Here is a 19,995-nt window from a genome sequence, read left to right as displayed (position 1 = left end):
TTCTCTTGACTTAAAACAGTGACTATGGGTTTGAGAGGCAAGTCGATGGGAGCTGCACTTCGGCTTTTTGGTTCATTCCTTCAGCATCAACTCGAGACTGCATTACGGGGGACAGCTTCTTCAACACGACAGGGTACGTTTAGTTCAGATGTGCTGACATGAACCAGAAGGCACAAGCTGTGAAAATGCAGCTTTGAAAAAGAGTGGAAAGAAAAGTAGAAAATTGTTCAAATGGTTGGTCGCACACTATGTACTTTGGATAAAATCTTTAAAAGCCGAAGCAAGGCATAAAATGACCAGAGATACAATAGTGAAGGAATAAAAGAAAACATTAAAATAAATAACAAGGTTTACAACCTGTGAGGTAGATTTTCATGTACTGCTGCTGCTATTAACAAAAAAGATTTTTGGAACGCATGGAACAGCTATACTTGTATTTTGCAGGGTGAAAATGATTTGCTTCTTAAGCTCATAAGATGATTAAGTTAATTTTTTTTTCTTTAATTAAAAATGTCTTTGGGCTACTTACCTATTTGCACATCTACATTTTTTTCAATGGTTACACATGTCGAGTATGATGGTGCATTTTAGTACTTTTTGTAAGCTAAATAATCTCTGCTCAAAATTCTGCTCATGTCTTCTAACCATGTTCAATACTACATGACATATGGTCCCAGATACCTTTGAGTTTAGAGGTACTTCTACTGCATTTGGTTGACAAGATTCCTTTCTTGTACAATGAGGTTTAAGTGGGAAATGTGAGTGTAATTTAATGTTTAAGTCTTTTGGGAAAGATTTTCTGAAGTAATTTCCTGCCCATGTGGGTATATCAGCTCCTGATGAGTGACAGTTCGCCTGAGGGACTGAAGAGCTCAGGTGTCAAGTTTGAGATTGTGTCCTTACTCCTGCTCTAAATATTCTTCCTGCTTTCATTTGTCATTTGAATATGCTCTAACACGAGCACCCAGGTGTCTTGTTGCTTGAAGGGATAATTTAAGCAACCAGAGGACAAGATATTCTTCAGAAATACTTCTGTTGAGATGTTATTAGCAGTTGGCCTCTTATCAGCAGTGAGTGACTCTCTCAGACTCTTTATTTCGTACGGATACAGATGAACTTTCCACAGGAGATAACAGGCGCCCTATGTAAATTGTGTTTCTAAACCTCTAGTCTCGAAGATGTTAGAGAGGTTAATAAAAAAGCTATGTTAGAAACATTGAGACCACACCCATGCTTTCAATTGATCATCCCAGAAAAACTGTAGTTTCTAACATAGCTGCAATATAAGCTGTACGGTGGAAGGTGGAAGATTTGTTCACTGTAGTACCTGGCAATGAATACTTACTACTCAGATACAAAACTGATGTATTCTTTGTGATTTAAATGCAAAGAGATTTACTACTTATAGCTTCTAAATATACCCCAAACTTGATAAGTTTTTTCTGTCTTTCTTTGGTATTTTGTTTCTTTTTTTTCACATTTTTAATATCATTTAGTTAAATATTTTTGGTTGAAATAAGATTCAGCCAAAAATATTGAATCTTTTGCGATGTAATCACATTACATAGAATCACACAGATCGTGTTGCGTATCTCCATTCATAAATGTACAATAAACGACGACAAAAATAAATGGAACTAAATGTCATACAATTGAACTGAATATCTGCATTAAAGCAAAGGCATTTCCCTGTCTTTTTAAATTTTCAGTTTTTCCAACTTTGGTTTATTTGTCTGCTTTTCACTCAAAGCGTGCAAAAGTGTTTTTGTTGTTAATTTCATTCCAGATATCGCAAGGCTTTGTCGAACAACTGCACCGAGGGAAGTCTGTTGAAGTACAGCCCCAGGCAACAAAAGTGTCCCAGCCAGGCTCCCAGGGGCCTCCAGCTCTTCACCAGCGAGGGCACATTTGTAGCAACGCTGGGAAGGAATGTTACCTTCTTGGTCTTTCTGGAAGAGGTGATGATTTCATCACAAAAACAAAAACAAAACAAAACAAAAGACAAAGAGCAGCACTACACACTTGACAAAACATCTGTCTAATATCAGCAAACATAGAAGGTAGCTCATACCAAATATTTGGGAAATGTATGCACATTTTCTGATTTCGATCTTTTCGCTCAATATAATTCAACCTGACCTAAAACGAGAGACGTTTGGTGTCATTTAAATAACGGATGGTGTGTCTTTTTATTCAGTGCATGCAAACCTCCGGTTTCAACGGTACATAGATCGAAAACAAAGCCACCTGTTTTCACTACACATTAACTCACCTCTCATCACATGTTTAAAGTGGTTCATCAGTTACAACACAATGCAATTCAATCTTGGAAAATGCAATTATAGGTTAATCACGACCAGATTTTAACATACTTTAGGCTTCGCTGTGCATTCTCAAGTTGGTATGTAGGAAAAAAACAACAACAATAGTTGCAAGTGTCTCACAAACCCACAGCCTTGTAGGAGCGTATCGTTGTTGATTAATATCTCAGTCCTGAGGATTTCATTCATGTGACGAGAGTTAAAATCCTGCGTAAGATCAAATATTTAAAGCAGCTAATAACAGAGGCAGTGATGCAAACCAAGAAAAAAAAAATATTTTTTTTTCTCTCTTCTTTGGAGTTAAGAAACTTGGTTCGCAAGTAACTGGAGAATTTTAGTGATGAATTAGTGAATGAAAGGGGATTTTGGAGTCTGGTCTTGTTGCATTATTTTTGGCCAGAGGCGGGTGTAATTTCCCACTGTGCTCCCATTTCAGATCACAGGGGGAGTGTATTTAAATGATTCACACACTGTGATTTTTGTTTTAAGACCTGCGGTAAGCAATTCACTGCTGACTGTGTGCCAATTTTCACAAAAGAAAAAAAAAAAAAAAGAGTCTTAAATTTTACACTTGATGTGAGCGTGAGAGATGCTGGAAAGGAGAGGCGCTGCAGGGAGCAGGGAGTACGTGATGGAGAGGAGAGAACTGCTCCACTCGCTAAACGCCTGGGGGATAATGTTCATACATTGATAGAGAAGACGTTATTAATTTAAAAGAGAAAATTAGAGTTAAGCAACGTAACATTACCAACTACAATGGAGTAAATGAAGTTTGTAATAATACATTTTTTGTATTCCCTTGCAACTCTATTTTCAGCCACAGAATTTTTGGTTGAAAGAAAAGGGGAGCCAGGGCTAGACTTAGTGACTTTCTTACAATTTTCTATAAGCACAAATTTCAGTGTACATAATTGACATTTTATAGTGTGACAGTGTTCTAACACAAAGTAGTAGATTCATTTGAAGTGGATGGATTTTCTTTTGTTTTGTTTTTTTATTTAAATCAGCATCTGAAAAATCCAGCATGTGTTTGCATTCAGCAATATTTACTATCTCCATAAAAGTCCAATGCATCGAGCTGCTTTTTAGAAAATCACTTGATTAATAAACAAATCCCATTTTTGAACAGTTTAATCTCAGTGTACACAGCTCTTCTGGGCATTAGTGAACAATCAGCACCTAAGTTGAAGGACAATTATCACAGCGAGATCATCAAACTATTTCTCGATCTTTGAGCACTGTTCAATCCATCTTTAAAAAGGGAAAGGGGATGATATAAACCTTCCCAGGCGACTATTATGAAGGCAGAGAGCACTGTAATGAAAAACAAACCAAAATGCCCCTTTGTAATTCTGGAGGAAAGTCATGTTTTGCTGTTTGTTCAAGCTGTATCGAAGACACACGAAGAACGTTTTGTAGTCAACTGAGAACAGACCGAAACATTTTTTTTTTTTTTCCCTTCATGCGACATGATATGTGTAGCAGGAAAGTAACACTGATGGACTGATCTGATCATAGATCTTGTGTTTCCTTTGAAAATGGGATCCTTTTCTGCTGATTTGTTTCATAAAAGCCATCAAAATGTCTTACCTTAACAGGGTAAAATGTGAAAACGTTGAAGGACCATGAATATATTTGCAAGGGATTATAACAGACTACATAACAATAAGCCTTCCAGCTACAAAGCTTTTCTCCTTAGGATGTGAAGGTAAACATTTCTGGTTGCAATTACCTAAACTCAACAGTCACTATTTACCATCACATTTCAGGGGAGTGTTTTACAAGACTGCTTTTGCGATTTGCTTTTACCACACGTCAAAATACACCTAACGGGGTATTACTCACATGCTGCATGTTTTTATTTAATGTGCTGTGAATCAGAGATGCTGTCACAAAGGCTATAGCCCTGGCGCATCCAATAAATATGCATCGACGTGATTTACAACAAGACCTTGTTCTCGTAGGTTTTATTGAAAGTGCTCCTGTTATGAACCAGTGGCTGCACGGGGGAAAAGACAAGGATGAATGACAGCATCTCATCTTTTTCTTCTTTTTATTTTATTTTTTATTTTTTTTTGAAGGGTCTCAGCTCGATGACAAGCATAACAGTGGACTTTGGTGATGGAACTGCCATATCTTACGTTAATATCAGCTCCATCGATGATGGGGTCAAGCACATCTACAATAAAGTTGGAATCTATCAAGTTTCAGCCACAGCAAGTAACCATCTCGGCTTTGACAGGGTCTTCCTCTACCTCCACGTGAACTGTAAGTCAAACTATATATATATATATATATATATATATATATATATATATATATATATATATATATATATATATATATCACAGTTGTTTTGTATTAAGAAATAACTCATTTATAGCGCACTGCAAAAAGTATTTCCCCCACCCCCGACAGAGTTCTTCTGATGTCTTTCTATGTTTTATCTTATTATCAAGCAAATTGTGATATTAGACAAAGATAACCTGAGTAAATACAAAAAGCAGTTTTAAAATGATACCTTTACTGGCAGGCCTGTAAAGCCAGGAAATCACTTAAACAGAACCGGTCTGACAACATGAAGTAGGTTAAAATACTTTAACAGCAACACATCAAGCACCATTTCAAATGACACATTACAAATGAAGTTACTGACATTTATCAGTTTGGGAAGGGTGATGAACCTGGCCTCCAATCAGAGACCAGTTTACCAAAAGGACTCCAAGAGCACATGAGTAACTTATCTGAGAGAAGATGAATGAATCCAGAACAGCAGATCTTTTTTTTTTATTTATGATGCAACAAAATGAGATGAACTGGGCAAATCTCTCTCAGAGAGAAAAAAAAAAAAAAACATGTTGATGATTCCTAAGACTTTTGGGAAAATATTCTGTGGACTGATGAGACAAAAATTGCAACTAATTGAAAAGTATGTGTCCGTTTACATCTGGAATGAAACTAACTCAGCATTTCAAAAAAGGCATTCAAGCATGGTGGTGTGACGGTCTGTGATCGCTAGATCTAGAAGACTTGCTGATGATTTAACAAGGAAACTTGGATTTTACTTTGACATCCTAATGCTCATGTGCACTTCGATTATGCTCTGGTCATGCGAATAGGTTTAAAAACATGAAAGTGTTGGAGTGACCTAGTCAAAGTCTCAACAAAATCTGTTTAAGATTCTGTGGTATGACATGCAAAACCATCTAGTGTGACTGAATGAAAACAATTCTATAAAGAACAGTGGGTCAAAATTCCTCCACAGTGACAAAAAACATTTAATGTCAGTTTTTACAAATACTTGATGATAGTTATTTCTGCAAAAGTAACCATACTGATTTAGTGAACAACTGCTTTTTCAAAAACAGTCAGATACTTTTTGGATACTTTTTTTCTCTCTTAATGAATGCAATCATCATTTAAAAGCTGCATTTTGTATTTCCTGAGGTTATCTTCATTGGATTTTTAAAATACTTCTGAAGAGCTGAAGCTTCAAAGTGCAGCAAAGAAAAGTTAAATTAAGAAAGCTGTAAGGACTTTGCACTTTGTACTCGCCCATGCCCTTTAGTATAGTTTATCAAGGACATAACTGTAGTCTTTTTTCATTACTTTAATCCAGCGTCCTGTGTAGCAGAAAAATGGACTGCTGTGTGCATTTCCTTACGACCACAGAGCCCCACTGATCAATTTAAAACAAACTTACTGTTGTGGTTTTTAGTATTGACAATTTTATGGCTGGAAAAACATAAAAAAATTCCCCATGTGCAGAAATCAAATGACTTCTGGAGTGCAAACAGCTTTAACGCTGTCCACCAGTGGGTTTAGTGTGTTCCACTTGGTCTCTGCTGTGCCAGATATTACAAACATTTCATTTGTTGAAGCTTAGACGCACCGGGGAGGCATTAAATTTAGCCCTGTTTTAATAAAAGGTGTAACTTCACACTCTGTGTGTTTTCTCTCTAAAGGTCACCTCGAGCAGGTGCAACTTTCAGCTCCTTTGGTGGTCATTAAAGACAAAGCAGTGAATTTCACAACAACACTTCGCCCAAGTAGTGTGGGAACAGTCACATATTTCTGGTGGTTTGATAACAAGACAGAGGTAAGCCATCGGCAGGCAACTCGGCCTTGAAAGCATGACAGAGAATTACATATTATGTCCCATTGTCTTGCAGCCAGTTGTGACCCTTGATGGTGCAATCACCTTCACTTTCTCCAGAGAGGGAAGTCACATTGTTACTGTGCAGGCTTTGGCTGGTAATACTGTCCACCAGGACCAAATCAGAGTGGCAGTTTATGGTAAAAGCATTTATTATCTATATTTGTTTAAGCTTATAGTGAATTAAATAAAGCTCCATATTCTGCTAACCATGCCATGGATTTGAATCCATACCAGGTTAGGTTTTCAACCCAAAGTTTTTCTCACACTGCCTCCGCTTGCAACATATCATCTACGTGTGAAAATTTATCTCACCAAGGAACGTTTTAAAGATGCTTTGATGGTTTAGAATAATTTCAGATAATTTGTCTGCAGTAAGGGAATGTGGCTGGATGACTCCAGTAAATAATATCTACAAGCAAGAGGTCACTTAGTTTGATGTGGGGCCAAAATCTGTCATGTTTTTACAAGAGTCAACAGGTTCAGTCAGGAATCACACAATCAATAGAAATAGTATTACTGAGTTTTCAGAGAATAATACCGCATGTTCGATAAATCCGAATATTTTTGGAAAGTGAAAAAGAAAGAAGTATCAATTAATCATACACATACTGATCTAATGCTAATTGTTAATTGTGAATTTCTGCTGGCAGCTAATGTTTAAAAAAGATTAAGAAAAAAATAGACATAAAAGTGGGGTAAATAAAAAGTAAGTTTAAGGCTTTTGAAAGGTTTTTGAAAAAAAAAAAAACTTCTAATCTGACAAACAAGCATGACTGGGGGGCAAATTCTCATTTATTTAATATGTCTGTGCAGATTAATTAAATCATGCATAGTGTTTGGTCAATTGTATCAATGTGTATCTTCACAATTAATGAAAATACAGTAAAAATAAATTCAAAGGCTACGTACATGTGGTGAAGACTCCTTTTAGTTTTTTTTTTAACAGGTAATCCCGAGGTTCTTCAGCAAAAGCCAGTTATTCAACCAAGTCAACATGCAGTTAGCAAACAGAATAAATATAGTTTTAGATTAGTTTTAGCAAATATTAAGAAACAAAACTTCCCAGTTATTGAATTATGTTCGTTAAATAAACTTTTTTAGAAAGAACCTCTAACTGAAGCCTGGAGTAATGAATAAAATTACGAATGAAATGATTAGACGCATGATGAAAAGTTCACAGCCTGGTTGCCTGTGTGTTACTGTCGCCCCCTGGCGGTGGATCTAAATTCTGACGTAGCTGTTCCCTGTAAATAATATTTTGTGACAGTTTAGTTAGGATAAAACTACAAAATCTAGAAAAAAAATTATAGATTTTTTGAAAAGTTAAATCTAACTCTGAATCCATTTTTTTGATTTTTGATTTATTTTTATTTTTATTTCAAAATGAATCTATTTAGGAACCAGAACCTCACAACATTTTTTGTCCAAAAGCTTAGTTTATTTTATCTCATTTTAGCAAATCTAATTCCTTCACTAATTTCATTTAAACCATGCCAAGTGTTTAAATACAATTTTCTGGTTGAATTTTTCTGCTAGTGACAAGAAAACTATATTTTTTGGTATTTTATGGTATATTTACTTTGAGTCAGAATCATTACAGATTCAAAGAATATATATTCCTCCAGGTTTAATTAGTTTTGAACTGTTTCCCAAAACAAAAACTCTCATTTAATGAAATTCTTTGTTGAAGCTTATTGTCTTTTCAGTATAGCAAGTCTCTACAGAGCAACCGTTAATTTCCTTCCAGTCAATAGTGTGACTTCAGCATCCTTAATCATTGTAACGCCTCATTGTATTCTCTACCCATACCTAATAAAATAGAGTTTACATATTGATATTGTTGCACGCACAAGGCTCAACAGCAGATTTTCAAAATAGAGGCAGTGTCACTGAACCAAAATAATCTTTGGGAAGAAAAAATGTCCTTTCTTCTTTTTATTGCTGACTCACATAGTTGAAGTATTTATTTTTTTTCTTATATTTTAGATTATTTCAGGTCACATCATTTGGTTTTTTCCTCTAATCTGGATGAGATGAACCCAGGGGTATCTGAGTGGAGAGAAGACATTGGCAGAGTTGTGAAGACCTGCATAGTTCAGGTAGGTCACAAAGACAATACTGTATTGCTCTTAGATGTTTCTGCCTCAGGAGAGGGTCCATTCTTATTCTTGCATGGAAAGAACGTTAGTATCTGTCTAGTAACATGCCAAACATATTTTACATCTCAAATCTCAGTACTAGCAGTGCAATTGTTACATGTACAACTGTAAAAGTTTTTAATTATCAGCTTACTGCAAATAGAACTCGTTTGCTGCAGTAGAAATAAAAACCCCAAGTAAAATGAACCTAAGTGCAGTGAAGTTGTGACTGGTTTTCTCTTCAAGACATCGCATAGCAGGTTATGTAAAAGACCTGGATACTCTGTTCTATATATATCCAACAGTAGCCCTCAGTATGAAACATTCACTTTGACCTTCTGTCCTGTCAGATTTGTACCACGCTCTACACCAGAAAACTGACAGTAGACCTCTGGTTATGGCATAAATGCACTAAAAGCCCCAGCCTTTACCAAAATCTGTCAGAATGAGCTGCCGTGTTCCACTTGATCCAGGGATTAGATCCTGACAGTATTACGGCAAATGATATATAAAGCAGAACGCAGGAAGCCTTTTCTCTGTAATACAGAGGACTCTCATAACTCCGGTAATATCTTTGTGTCCGAAGCACAGACTTCCACTTCACTTGGACGCTAGAGCTTACTGGCAATGTTTTGTTGATATTTTCAAAGGTCACAGGGATTAATGAGGACCAACTCCTGGTCAAGCTGTTTCCAGGTTTACCGACTACAGCCGAGGTCTTCATTGTACCGGAAAGGAGGTCAAGAGATGGAGGCATGAATGAAAAGTGGGCACACCTGGATCAGGTACTGTCTCAACAAATTATTCAGAAGCTTCTGGTGAATATCAGTGTGATACTCAAAAACAGACAGATAGCATCCCATTACCCTGCTGAATATCTCAAGTAGGCTTGAGCTCAATGTCACAAACTGATGGTAGAATATTATTATTAGTTCTTTTTCTTGTTTTACATTAGATGCAACAAGACACTTTCCAAAAAGTTAGTTTTTCGTTTCATTAGACCATATAATATTTTCCAAAAAGTCGTGGGAATCATTCAGAAGTCTTTTGGGAATTTTTCTTCAGCTGTCTTTTTCCCCTCACAACTCTCTCATACATGCTAGTTTTGCACAGCTTCTCTTGTATTGTTGCATCATGATAACATGCCTTAAGAGAAGCAATTGAGGCCTGCAGTTTAGATGTTGTTCTGGGTCATTTTGTGACCTTCTGGGTGAGTTTGGGTAATTTTGGTAGACTGGCCTCTCCTGGGAAAGTTCACCACTCGAATTGTGGAGAATGGCTCTCATTGTAGTTTGACGGAGTCCCAATGCCTTAGAAATGTCCGTAATCTTTTCTGGACTAATTCATATCTGTTTCGCTTCTGCTCTTGAATTTCTTTAGAACGTGACATATTATTTATAAGATCTTTTCACCTGCCTTATGTTGTCTGTCAAGTTCTATTTAAGTGCTTTTATGACTTCAGCCATCATGCCACATGGTTTCATGAGGCTGGCTGCTACTTTTATGCATGTCAGGCCAGGCTGATTTGAATAACTTTTTCCTTTCAAATGAAAACAGCATTTGGAAACTGATTTTTGTATTTACTTGGGTTATATTTATTTGGATAAAATTCTAGTTATCCCTATTTAGATATTCACATATGGAAACATACCTGTTATAATGCATGTGCTACAGACATTTTAGTATCAGACGATACATTATCACAAAGAATACAAAACATATTTTTGAACTTTATTATTATTATTATTATTATTGTGAATGAATTAGAATTCAGAAGCCTCTATACTACAAAATTAACTCCAGCAAGTCATCAAAACTACATTAGTTTGTTTTTACGCTTGCATTACATTTTGCTGGCATTCAGTTTTCACTAAAACATTCACCTACCAAGAACTGTCAACGTCCTCCACCTCCACACTTATCCTCTGAGATTCTCCTGGTTCTGTGAAGCAGGACTTCTGGATCGGATTTGTTCTGCGGTATATAGACGGCACTTGATCAGATGTGAGCTGAAAAGCAGGCCAGCACCCTTGGCGCATTGTTATATTCTTTGTGACATTCCTGGAGCAGGCTTTTCAGTGTGGTGCCATGCTCTGTCCTGCGGTGGAAGAAGATTTTGTCAGGGATTCCTGCCACAATAGCTTTTTCCTTTAACTACAGCAGGTCATATGTGTCATAATAATATTAGCACAAAGCCAACCACAAATGTTTGCCAGAGCATGTTCATTTTATTTACATTTAGGTAGTTTTATTGCTGTGGCTAATGGCAGGTATGTAAGTAGCACTTCTCTCTAGCCCGATGTCGAGAGCAAAAATTTGCTTTCACAGATAAACTGTGAAACTCCAGTTCTAAACTTAAACAAGAAATAATAAGAAGAATAGTAATAACAATATTGATAATATTTAATAATCTAACAAGAAGAATATGAAGAATCCTAATGTAACCCTAAATTGAGTGCAGTTCAGCCTGCCTTTTAAAACATTAATGTATTGTTGGAGCTGCCATACATCAATGATGAATGCACACATTTTCCCCATTACATAATCACCATCTTTAGCGAATCTTGAGCTGTAAGATCTGCTACCTTTAGCCTCACATTCGTAAGGTTAACTTTGACAAATACAAATGCAGGCGTGATGCTCATTGTGATTGATCACCTGAAGCAGCCAAGCAGCTTAAGGTCCCCACAATTGTATTATTTATTTATTTTTTAATACCAGAGTGAAATAAATAGATGCCAAGGCATATCATGCCTCAGAAAAGAACAGCTGTAATGAGGACTGGACATTTTTTTGCAGTAATTGGGCTAAAACATGCAAAAAGTCTCTGGTGCGGTCCATTAAGTGTTCACACAGAGAGCAAGAAGAATGTGTTTTCGACGGGCTCATTGTTCTCTGCAAGCAGGAACATCCATCTGATCTCAGAAAGCCACTGAGCTCGATTCTTATATTCCTAATGTTTCTGGGTTTATAATCAGTCATGCTGCACAAAATTAATTAATTCGGGTTTGTTTGGGTTTTTTTCTGACAGCTGTCGTAAAAATATATTTTGCTTGTGCGTATTTTGCTCCAACGTGACAAATAATTCACCGTTTAATCAGTCTTGCACGTATTCCATTCCTGCCTAAAAGCAAAATACTTTAAGTTAACACTAGAGGGCAATGCCATCCTTTATATGAACACCTGCCTCTCAGTTGAGACCCACAAAGCAGAACGTGTCATTAGACACCCTGATGTGTTTTTCAGCTTTAAGTTTGCAGGAGCCTTTAAATGATATTATGAGAAAAAGATTATTCAGAGCTATCACACTTCATGTTTTTGTTACCATGTTCCAATGGCAAAAAAATAAGACAACTTGAAATTGATTATTACATTGTTTATTCAAAGGTATCAAACATGTAACAAAAATAATAAAGCAGTATATATTTTTTTTAAGTGTAGTGCAGGGAAGCTCATTTATTCATTGGGAGTAAACATGATTTTGCTGGCTCACAGTCAGTCTTGAACTAAGTTAATAGGTATTTAATTACATTGATGCATCATATAATTGGCACCATCGAGAAGGGAGACAAACTGGGGCAGGCTGCTGGGGACTGGGAATTAAAGAGATGTATTTATCTAAAGCCTGTCTGATTACCTGGCAGAACCTCACAGACAATAGGGTAATAAATCTTCAGTTCACTGTTCTCTCATCTCCAGCGAACGACTTTCAGCATGGAGACATTAAGTGAGCAGTGCCCACACACGCACACATGTGCGTGGCAAAGTGTATGCGTGGCGCGGGCTTATTAAAATGTGTAATAGATTTACTGACCCTGATATGCCACTAGAACAAAAAGTAATTATTCATGCTGTGTAGAGCAGTCTAATTTTAACCAGTGGAAAGATTTGAGAAAGAGTGAGATGGAATTAGTGAGGCATGGCTAAGGACTCAAATATGCATTGGGAAGGCATTTTGCTCCCCTGCTAAATGACTGTTTCATCAAGGTGTGAAAAGCTGAGGAACTTTCGGCACTTAAGGGAGACGAAATTAAAACAGCTATTTTATGATATTAGTACATAGTTTGATTTCCTATAACACCGCCTCGTTGAACTTTTAAATGGGTAATTCTTATCCTCTTTAGAATACTTACGCTGATGAAGGTATGGAGGAAATATTCCCAGCATGGGAGACGTAGCAGAAAGATTAATATTTCTTTAAATGTCACAGCTGCGCTCCAAGCAGGACGCCCTTTTGCCTGAAAGTCCTTAAAGCCTGTTGAGTTTCGGTGTGGCAGGTCCAGTTTTGCATGCGTCACTTAAAGATTTGCCCCTCTTTAGAAGGAAACAGAAACCCCTAACCCATAATTCATGCTGTTGGTGGAAATGACTGTGGGTGAAATATTGATGAATGTGGATTATTGGTGGACGGCTGCAGCTAACGCAGTCCTCTCTGCTGCTCCTATTTCGCTCCTCCTTGCTGCTTTCTCAGGTTCTGCTAAGTGCTCTAAACCAGGATCTCATCGAGTTTACAATCAAACCCGGGCTGCAGGTGAATGTGTATGCCACACGGCTGTCTCCAGGTAAGCGTGTCCCTGTATTCCCTGCCTGATCCACCTGTTCCCGTCTTTCATCATTTCTTTTTTTCTCCAAAGAGCCACTATTGGCTAAGACCTAAGAGAGGTCTTAGCCAATAGTTATTGTGGCTTCCTCAAGGTCTTTTAAAGTGTGCGTTTGGACCGCCGTTTCACTCATTTCAAGTCCAGTCCATTCACCTGACCGTGACAGCATATTGTGCGGACCGCATTTGATTAAATGAGATGGACAAGTGGAAGTCAAAAGAGCTGTCAAGCTTTAAACAAAAAGCTATTTTCTGCAGGTGAATTGAATTTGAAAGTCATGTCTTTGAGAAACGGGAAAGAAATCTAGTTAAGATAATGCTTTCGGTAGATTCGCCACTGTGTACCACACTTTTTGAGAGTAGTTCTTTTAAAAGTAGCTCTGGTAATCACACTGATGGTTGTGAAACAATTATTAATGTGTTTAATGTTTTGTATTTTTATGGATTCAATTAAATAATTGAAAAAAAAATATCTTTACTGAAAAAGGATCCACTTCAAAGTGGATTTTTTTTCCTAAATTAACAGCAAACTACAAGCAAACTAGACAAGCTATCATGCTCTTTCTGTGTTTCTGGAGCAACTAGCTAGCTAAAGCTCTCTTCTAGAGTGAGACTGAAGGTTTTTTTTTTCTGTTTTTCACTTTCTCATTCTACTCGGATAAATCTCAATCCAATGAAGTGTGTTAGCAACCAAAAAAATTACTTGTGCGGTTCTCTCTGATGTCAGAAGCAATCTTTGCTTGCTGCCTTATGTGGTACTGCCTCAGTACCACACTGTGATTCTGCTGACCCGGGTCTGCTCTGGATGATACAGCTGCATAATTGAGTTTGATCTTATGATTTTTAATAAAAACATCATCTTTCCCTTTTGGACTGTGTATTTCCTCTACATCAGTCCTCTGATGTTTAAAGTGTTGCATGGATCTTAGTTTCATTAGATCCAAAAACATCAATTTGATTTTGTGTTAGAGGGAAATATCTTGTTGCTTTCTCAAAACATCTCCAAGATTTCTGTTTTTGTTTGCTTCAATCAGCAGGTCACTTTGGTTTGGTTGCATTTGAATATCCCAGTTGTAATGTGGACTGTCATTGGTTAACAGTGTTCAGATGACTACCGTGTTGCCAGAATTGATGGGTTTCCACCCAACTGAACATGTTGGGCTGTTAAAAAAAATATGCTTTGGGCAGGTTGTTAAAATTGTGGCTGCTTTTCACAGCATTTGGTTATTAGAAAGTATTAATAGTAAATTCTAACAAAATAGTTGTACAAATGTGTCAGAAAAGTTTGAAAAACAACTTGGACAATGCTTTGTTCTTCCCCTCATTTGATTAGTTAATCTATTTTGAAAGGTCTAGAATGTGTGACATTATCATTAAAAATAATTTTACAGTATCTGGCTATCTTTAACACGAGTTTTGACAGAGATTAAGATTTGGGGTGTTATTTATTTATTTTTTTTAGATGGGAGGGTTTTACGTTGGGTTTGTGCTGAAAACTGTCTACCAGTTCTGGCAACCCTAACCTTGTATCCAAGAGGCTTAACGCATTAGCAAGAAAATAAATATATTTTCTTTAAAAATAGCAAAAGTCATCGATGTAATGTACAACGAACCACAAATGATTAACTATGCAGTTTGTTCAGCCACTCAACTTGTTTCTTAATATAAGAAACAAGTTTCTTCATCTCACTTTTTCAAATACAAATCCCACCTGAACTCTCATATGAATTAATGAAGCTGCAGCTAGCTAGCAGCTCAAGCAGGCAGATGGATCAAAGTGCACTGATGTCTCAACCTAACAGCAAACCGAACAAGCTTTTGTGTGAAACACAGCTGCACAAAGTAGTTAATAGTAACTGTGAGGCTTTGCATTTTTATTGGAATGATGTTGTTGAGTTTTTTTTTCAGCTGAAGCAAACAGTCAAGTCAGCATGAGAGGACTTAGATGAGTAGTTTAAAAGATAGATGGTAAGTGAACTGAATTTATATGGTGCTTTTCCAGTCAAACACTCAAAGTGCTTTACACTAGTGACTGGTTGACCTGTTCGCATCATCAAATGTACACACCCACAGCAGGATAGGTGCCTTGCCCAGGGGCACATCAACATCTTAACAAGAATGAAACCAATGGATGGATTAACGGCTGATAAAGGGTTTTAACAATGTGCCAGTTTAGGACCTAAGAATTGGCTTCAGAGTTCTTATCAATGTTCTATAATTAAAGTTCATATCACTAATCTTCTCGCTCGTTCTCTTTTAAAGCTCCTCTTGTGGACGGCAGTGACAGTGGGCACAGTGGCACTGCAGTCATCATGCTGGTGTCAGTGGTGCTGATGGGCTTGGCTATCTTTGTGATATATAAATTTAAAAGGTACAGTATAGCAGGTGCAGCACATACACTGTGGAGTTCTTTGAATGCAAAATTCATTCCACTGGGTTTCAGAACAATAGGGGGAAAAAAAGCTGATTCTACGATCAAATATTTCGCCCCGTTTCTGTTTGCGCAGCATTGTTCAGATTGTCCACTGACTGTAAAGGCGCTCCTCAACCCCTGAACTCCCTGAAACTTTCCACATGTATTCAGACTCCATATATCTCCGAGTTATGGACATCCATGGCCACAATAATAGCTAGAGGAATAAGACAATTCCCCTCTGTCTCAATCTGCCGAATATTACAGGGAATGACAGTCTAATCAATTCTCCCAGAGTGCTGAATGGGTGTCAGAGTCCTGCAGTTATCAATATTCATCTATCTGACAATGTGAGCGTTGACCTTTCGGAAATGCTAAACACAGCCATTCAAGGTGAGGCATACTCTGTAGAATGGCAGGAAAGGTTGAGGAGATAAGTCCTGAGACAACATATATTATACAATGTGGGACATACAGTAAATAGTATCCTCAGCTGCAAGAAATCCCATGTCATTCACAGGGGATCGGTCTGCTTCCTCTAAAATATTGCTCATTATAAAGCGAAACATTATTTGACTTCAACTTCCTGGATTGTAATTGCTACATTAGGAAATCAACTTTGAATTTCTTGAGCTCCCCCCCGAATGTCACAGCACCAGCTGCAGCACAAGCTCATGAGGGAGAAATCTGAAATTAGAAATGCAAGAAGTTAGTTTTAGGCAGAACTGGGGATGCATCAGAGGGGATGAAAAATTGATTGAAAACTGAGGTGAACAATATGAAAGAGAGCGAGCGTTGCCCAGTGGAATGCAAAACGCCCCAGTTTCCAGCTTTCAAACAATCCTCCGCCATCTTTAACTGTTAAAAATAGTGTGTGACACATTATGCCCAGTGAAAGCATTAGTGGAAGTAAAACTGATGGCAGATTTCCATTAATGCACCTCTACTTTACTCTAAACCTCTCCCGCTCTGCACCGCCTGCAGAAAGATCCCAGGCATGAACACGTACGCCACAGAGAAGCCCGACAAAGAACAAGAGGTCATCCCTGCGGTGACCTCCATAGCTGTCCCAAACCCTGAGGGGGATGAGCTGACCTCACTGGACCATGTGGATATACAACTGGACTCAAAAAGCAGAGGTATCAATGCTTCTATGTCCTATTTTTGGAAGTTTTGTTGTTTTTTTTTTTTTTTCACTCATGTTGTAGTGGAGCATCCTTCAACAATTCCAGTGAGACTGTAATGTGGGTGTGTTTGGAATTAAAATTGCATGAATGTCTGTTTGTGATGATGAGGGTAAATGGATATTCCTTTGAGGAAATTGTCTTTTTCTCTGCAGGCATTAACTTTTTTTTTCTCTGTATTTTTCACATGCATCTTTTTTTTTATGCCAGTCTAAACTGATAGCTTGACACATTTAGTGGTGTGATTAATTTTATCGCGCAAACTGATTCATATATTAATTTTAAATATTCAGATATTTTCTGTTCAAATATGACATGTTCTGACTAATTGGACGATGGTGGCTTTGAGTTGCTTATTATTATAAATCCATTTATAGAACCCAGTTAAAATTACAATGTAGTTAATTGATGTAATGTATGTAATTAATTAATCGAATCATACATTTCATTCATAATGGTTTAAAAAAGGACTTAAAAACTCTTAAGAGTTCCTGAAATCTTAATTTACAGAATTATTGATTTTTGTTTGTAGCCTTACCTGTCTGATACTTTTGCACACTGAGGTTACGTTAAGTCTTTTTGTCAACAAACAAAGGCTTTTTTCTGAAAGAAGCAAATAACAATAAAAAAATCCTACTGAAATAGCTAAAGGTTTGAACTCAACATGACCAGACATTTAAATTGACGTAAAATGTACTTCTAAACCATATTAGGTATGTGTGTCCTCAGTTTTGTAACCAGATTGTTGCACTGTTTTATTTTAGTAACATTCCATCCGTGATAAAGTATATTTGTTTCCTAATACTGAAATGTCATATATTAGCTTATGTGGATCTGTTGAAGGACAGTCAGCCAGAAAACTGTCGCATTCATTGTGCTAAGGCACTCTTGAATTTGAAACAACACAAGTGTTGTACCTGAGCGAAGGAGAAAATGGACTGGGCTGCTCGACCATCTAAAGTTCTCTTTCATATAAAGTAGAGCAGAAAGAGGAAATTAAATTTTACATTTCATTTGGAAACCAATCTCCCGGACTCTGGGCCAAGATTGGAAAGGCACAGGATCCAAGTTGCTCGAGGTCCATTATTGTATTTCCACAGTCAATGATGATTTAAGGAGCAATGCCATCTGCTGGTGCAGGTCTGCTGTGTTCTATAAAGTCCAAAGCTATACTCCCCTCCTGCTGCCAAGCTTTGTGGAGATGCCGCTTTCATTTTCCAGCACGACTTGGCACATGACCACACTGAAAAAGTACCAATACCTGGTTAATGACCATGCAGTGCTTGATTGGCCAGCAAACTCTTCTCACCTAAACCTAGTAAAATAAAATAAAAAATGGAGTATTGTCAAGAGGATGTTGAGAAACATCAGAGCCAGCAACGCAGACAACATGAAGGCCACTATTAAAGCAACCTGGGCTTCCTGAACACCTCAGCAGAGCCAGAGGGGATGTTATTTACACGACACCCTGAAATATTGTAGTGATTCCTGCTAAAGGTGCCCTGATTATTTTTTTTTATAAATACGGACACTCAACAGGTCATCATTTCAGTTTATAAATCATTTTCTCTATGACTGGTCTCATGCCACACTCAAATTTTCCAACCAACAGAATTTGGGGTTTTATTAGTTATAAGTGATAATTGACTAAATAAACAGTTAATACAATAAGGTTGCTTGAAATGAACTCTTTGGTCAGACTGGACTAAATAAAGTTTTTGTTTTTTTTAATCTTTGAGCGTCTCTTGCTCACTAGATGTCTCTGAATGAAGCCAAGCTTTATTGGCTGATTCTCAAAACCTTAGCACAACAAGCCAAAATCTGATACACAATATTGCAGTGTCTTATGTTTTTATAACCCTTTATAACAGTAGAGGAATGAGGCCACAAGCTGCAGCTCGCTGTCGGCAATGAGGGATTCACTTAATTTAAGTGCTGATGCTTTGCTTTACGCCCCCCCGGATTGTCATGCGAGTTGGCAAGATGCTGCTTTTATTATGTGCTGTATATTTATGCTTTTGCCATCCTTAGTTTGTCACACGGAGGTATTAGTATACACAGGTAAGTGAAGCACAATCAAGCGCCAGCTAAAGTGATGGGCACGTCCAGGTGAATTATTTGATCCAATAAAATAATTAGTGCATCAGGAATGCAGCGGCGTGGTGAAAGCATTTTCATCAAGCGATATCTATGAGGTTCCAGCTGATTTACCCCTTCCCTTCCCGCACCTACAGTAAACAATCGGCCTATCCAAGATGAATGTGTTTGCCTGCAAAAAAAAACAAACACACTCCTATGCAAATACCGACATAAAATCTCTCCGCTGTCTCTTCCCTTTCTTCTGCCTCGCCAGGCTACCTGCCATCTCACACAGACATCAAGCTCTCTGATGAAGCGCCCCGTGTGTTTTAATGTTGGAAGTCTATGACCGACTCGAAAGCAATACATCTTCTTTGGCAGTTACTTCCAGCAAGCTAGGAAGCTGCGGTCACACTGAATGGTCTCGAGTCTTTTGCTACCCATGCATGGATGGACCAGTTCACACTGTGCTGCCTAAATCCCTCCGAGGAGACTGTACAGATTTATACTTGCCTCTTGAAAAGGAACAGTTTTTGACTGAAATACTTGTATTTTTGCAAGGACGTTGATCTTTTTATGTAAATACTGTACATCCATAATGGAAGAAGCGAAAGTTATTTGTCTCAGCTGGTTATAGCTGCAACTGCTCAAATATGAAAACATCAAACAGCGGTACGACAGCAGAGTGTAAAATATATATATATATATATATATATATATATATATATATATATATATATATATATATATATTTAGACAATTTGTCATTTTTTTCCTGATTATTGGACTTGTGTTTGTGAAGTTTACTTTTTTTTTTTTTTGCACAGACTTATCAGAGTAAGACAGTGAGGGAACCAGATTCATTAAGCTCTCTGTAATCAGTAAATCTTATCACCAGATTCTCATCCAATGAAAACTCGCAATATCCAGGAGATGATGGAGGGCTCCCAGGCCCGGATCTGTGTATTCCATCAAGCCTGTCTCTCCACAGCTCACAATGTTATATATGTCATAGCGGAGGAAAAAAACACATACACACACACACACACACAACAGAAGATTATAGCAGATAGGTGTGTCCAGAAGATGAGATTCTCCGAA

The 19,995-nt window shown here is 37.5% G+C and overlaps 1 protein-coding gene across 2 annotated transcripts in view; it reads left to right on the top strand.

Annotated features, from left to right (window-relative positions):
• Positions 1-19,601, top strand: part of LOC106947689 (VPS10 domain-containing receptor SorCS1-like) — a 59,227-nt gene extending 39,626 nt beyond the window's left edge. Inside the window, exons 17-27 of one of the 2 annotated variants that reach the window (XM_015032865.1) lie at positions 20-133; positions 1,787-1,958; positions 4,403-4,589; positions 6,287-6,420; positions 6,494-6,617; positions 8,467-8,579; positions 9,269-9,403; positions 13,090-13,180; positions 15,481-15,589; positions 16,616-16,770; positions 19,169-19,601. In XM_015032865.1, the coding sequence (XP_014888351.1) occupies positions 20-133; positions 1,787-1,958; positions 4,403-4,589; positions 6,287-6,420; positions 6,494-6,617; positions 8,467-8,579; positions 9,269-9,403; positions 13,090-13,180; positions 15,481-15,589; positions 16,616-16,770; positions 19,169-19,227 (1,393 nt within the window). In that variant the 3' untranslated portion in view covers positions 19,228-19,601. Of the gene's footprint in view, positions 1-19; positions 134-1,786; positions 1,959-4,402; positions 4,590-6,286; positions 6,421-6,493; positions 6,618-8,466; positions 8,580-9,268; positions 9,404-13,080; positions 13,181-15,480; positions 15,590-16,615; positions 16,771-19,168 lie in introns of both variants that reach the window. The other variant, XM_015032864.1, reaches the window with a different exon arrangement.
• Positions 19,602-19,995: the final 394 nt, after the last annotated feature.

This window comes from Poecilia latipinna, unplaced genomic scaffold (assembly GCF_001443285.1).
Source record: "Poecilia latipinna isolate Pla-1442-1.1 unplaced genomic scaffold, P_latipinna-1.0 Scaffold252, whole genome shotgun sequence".
Taxonomy (NCBI): domain Eukaryota; kingdom Metazoa; phylum Chordata; class Actinopteri; order Cyprinodontiformes; family Poeciliidae; genus Poecilia; species Poecilia latipinna.
This window is presented reverse-complemented; position numbering and strand designations above follow the sequence as displayed.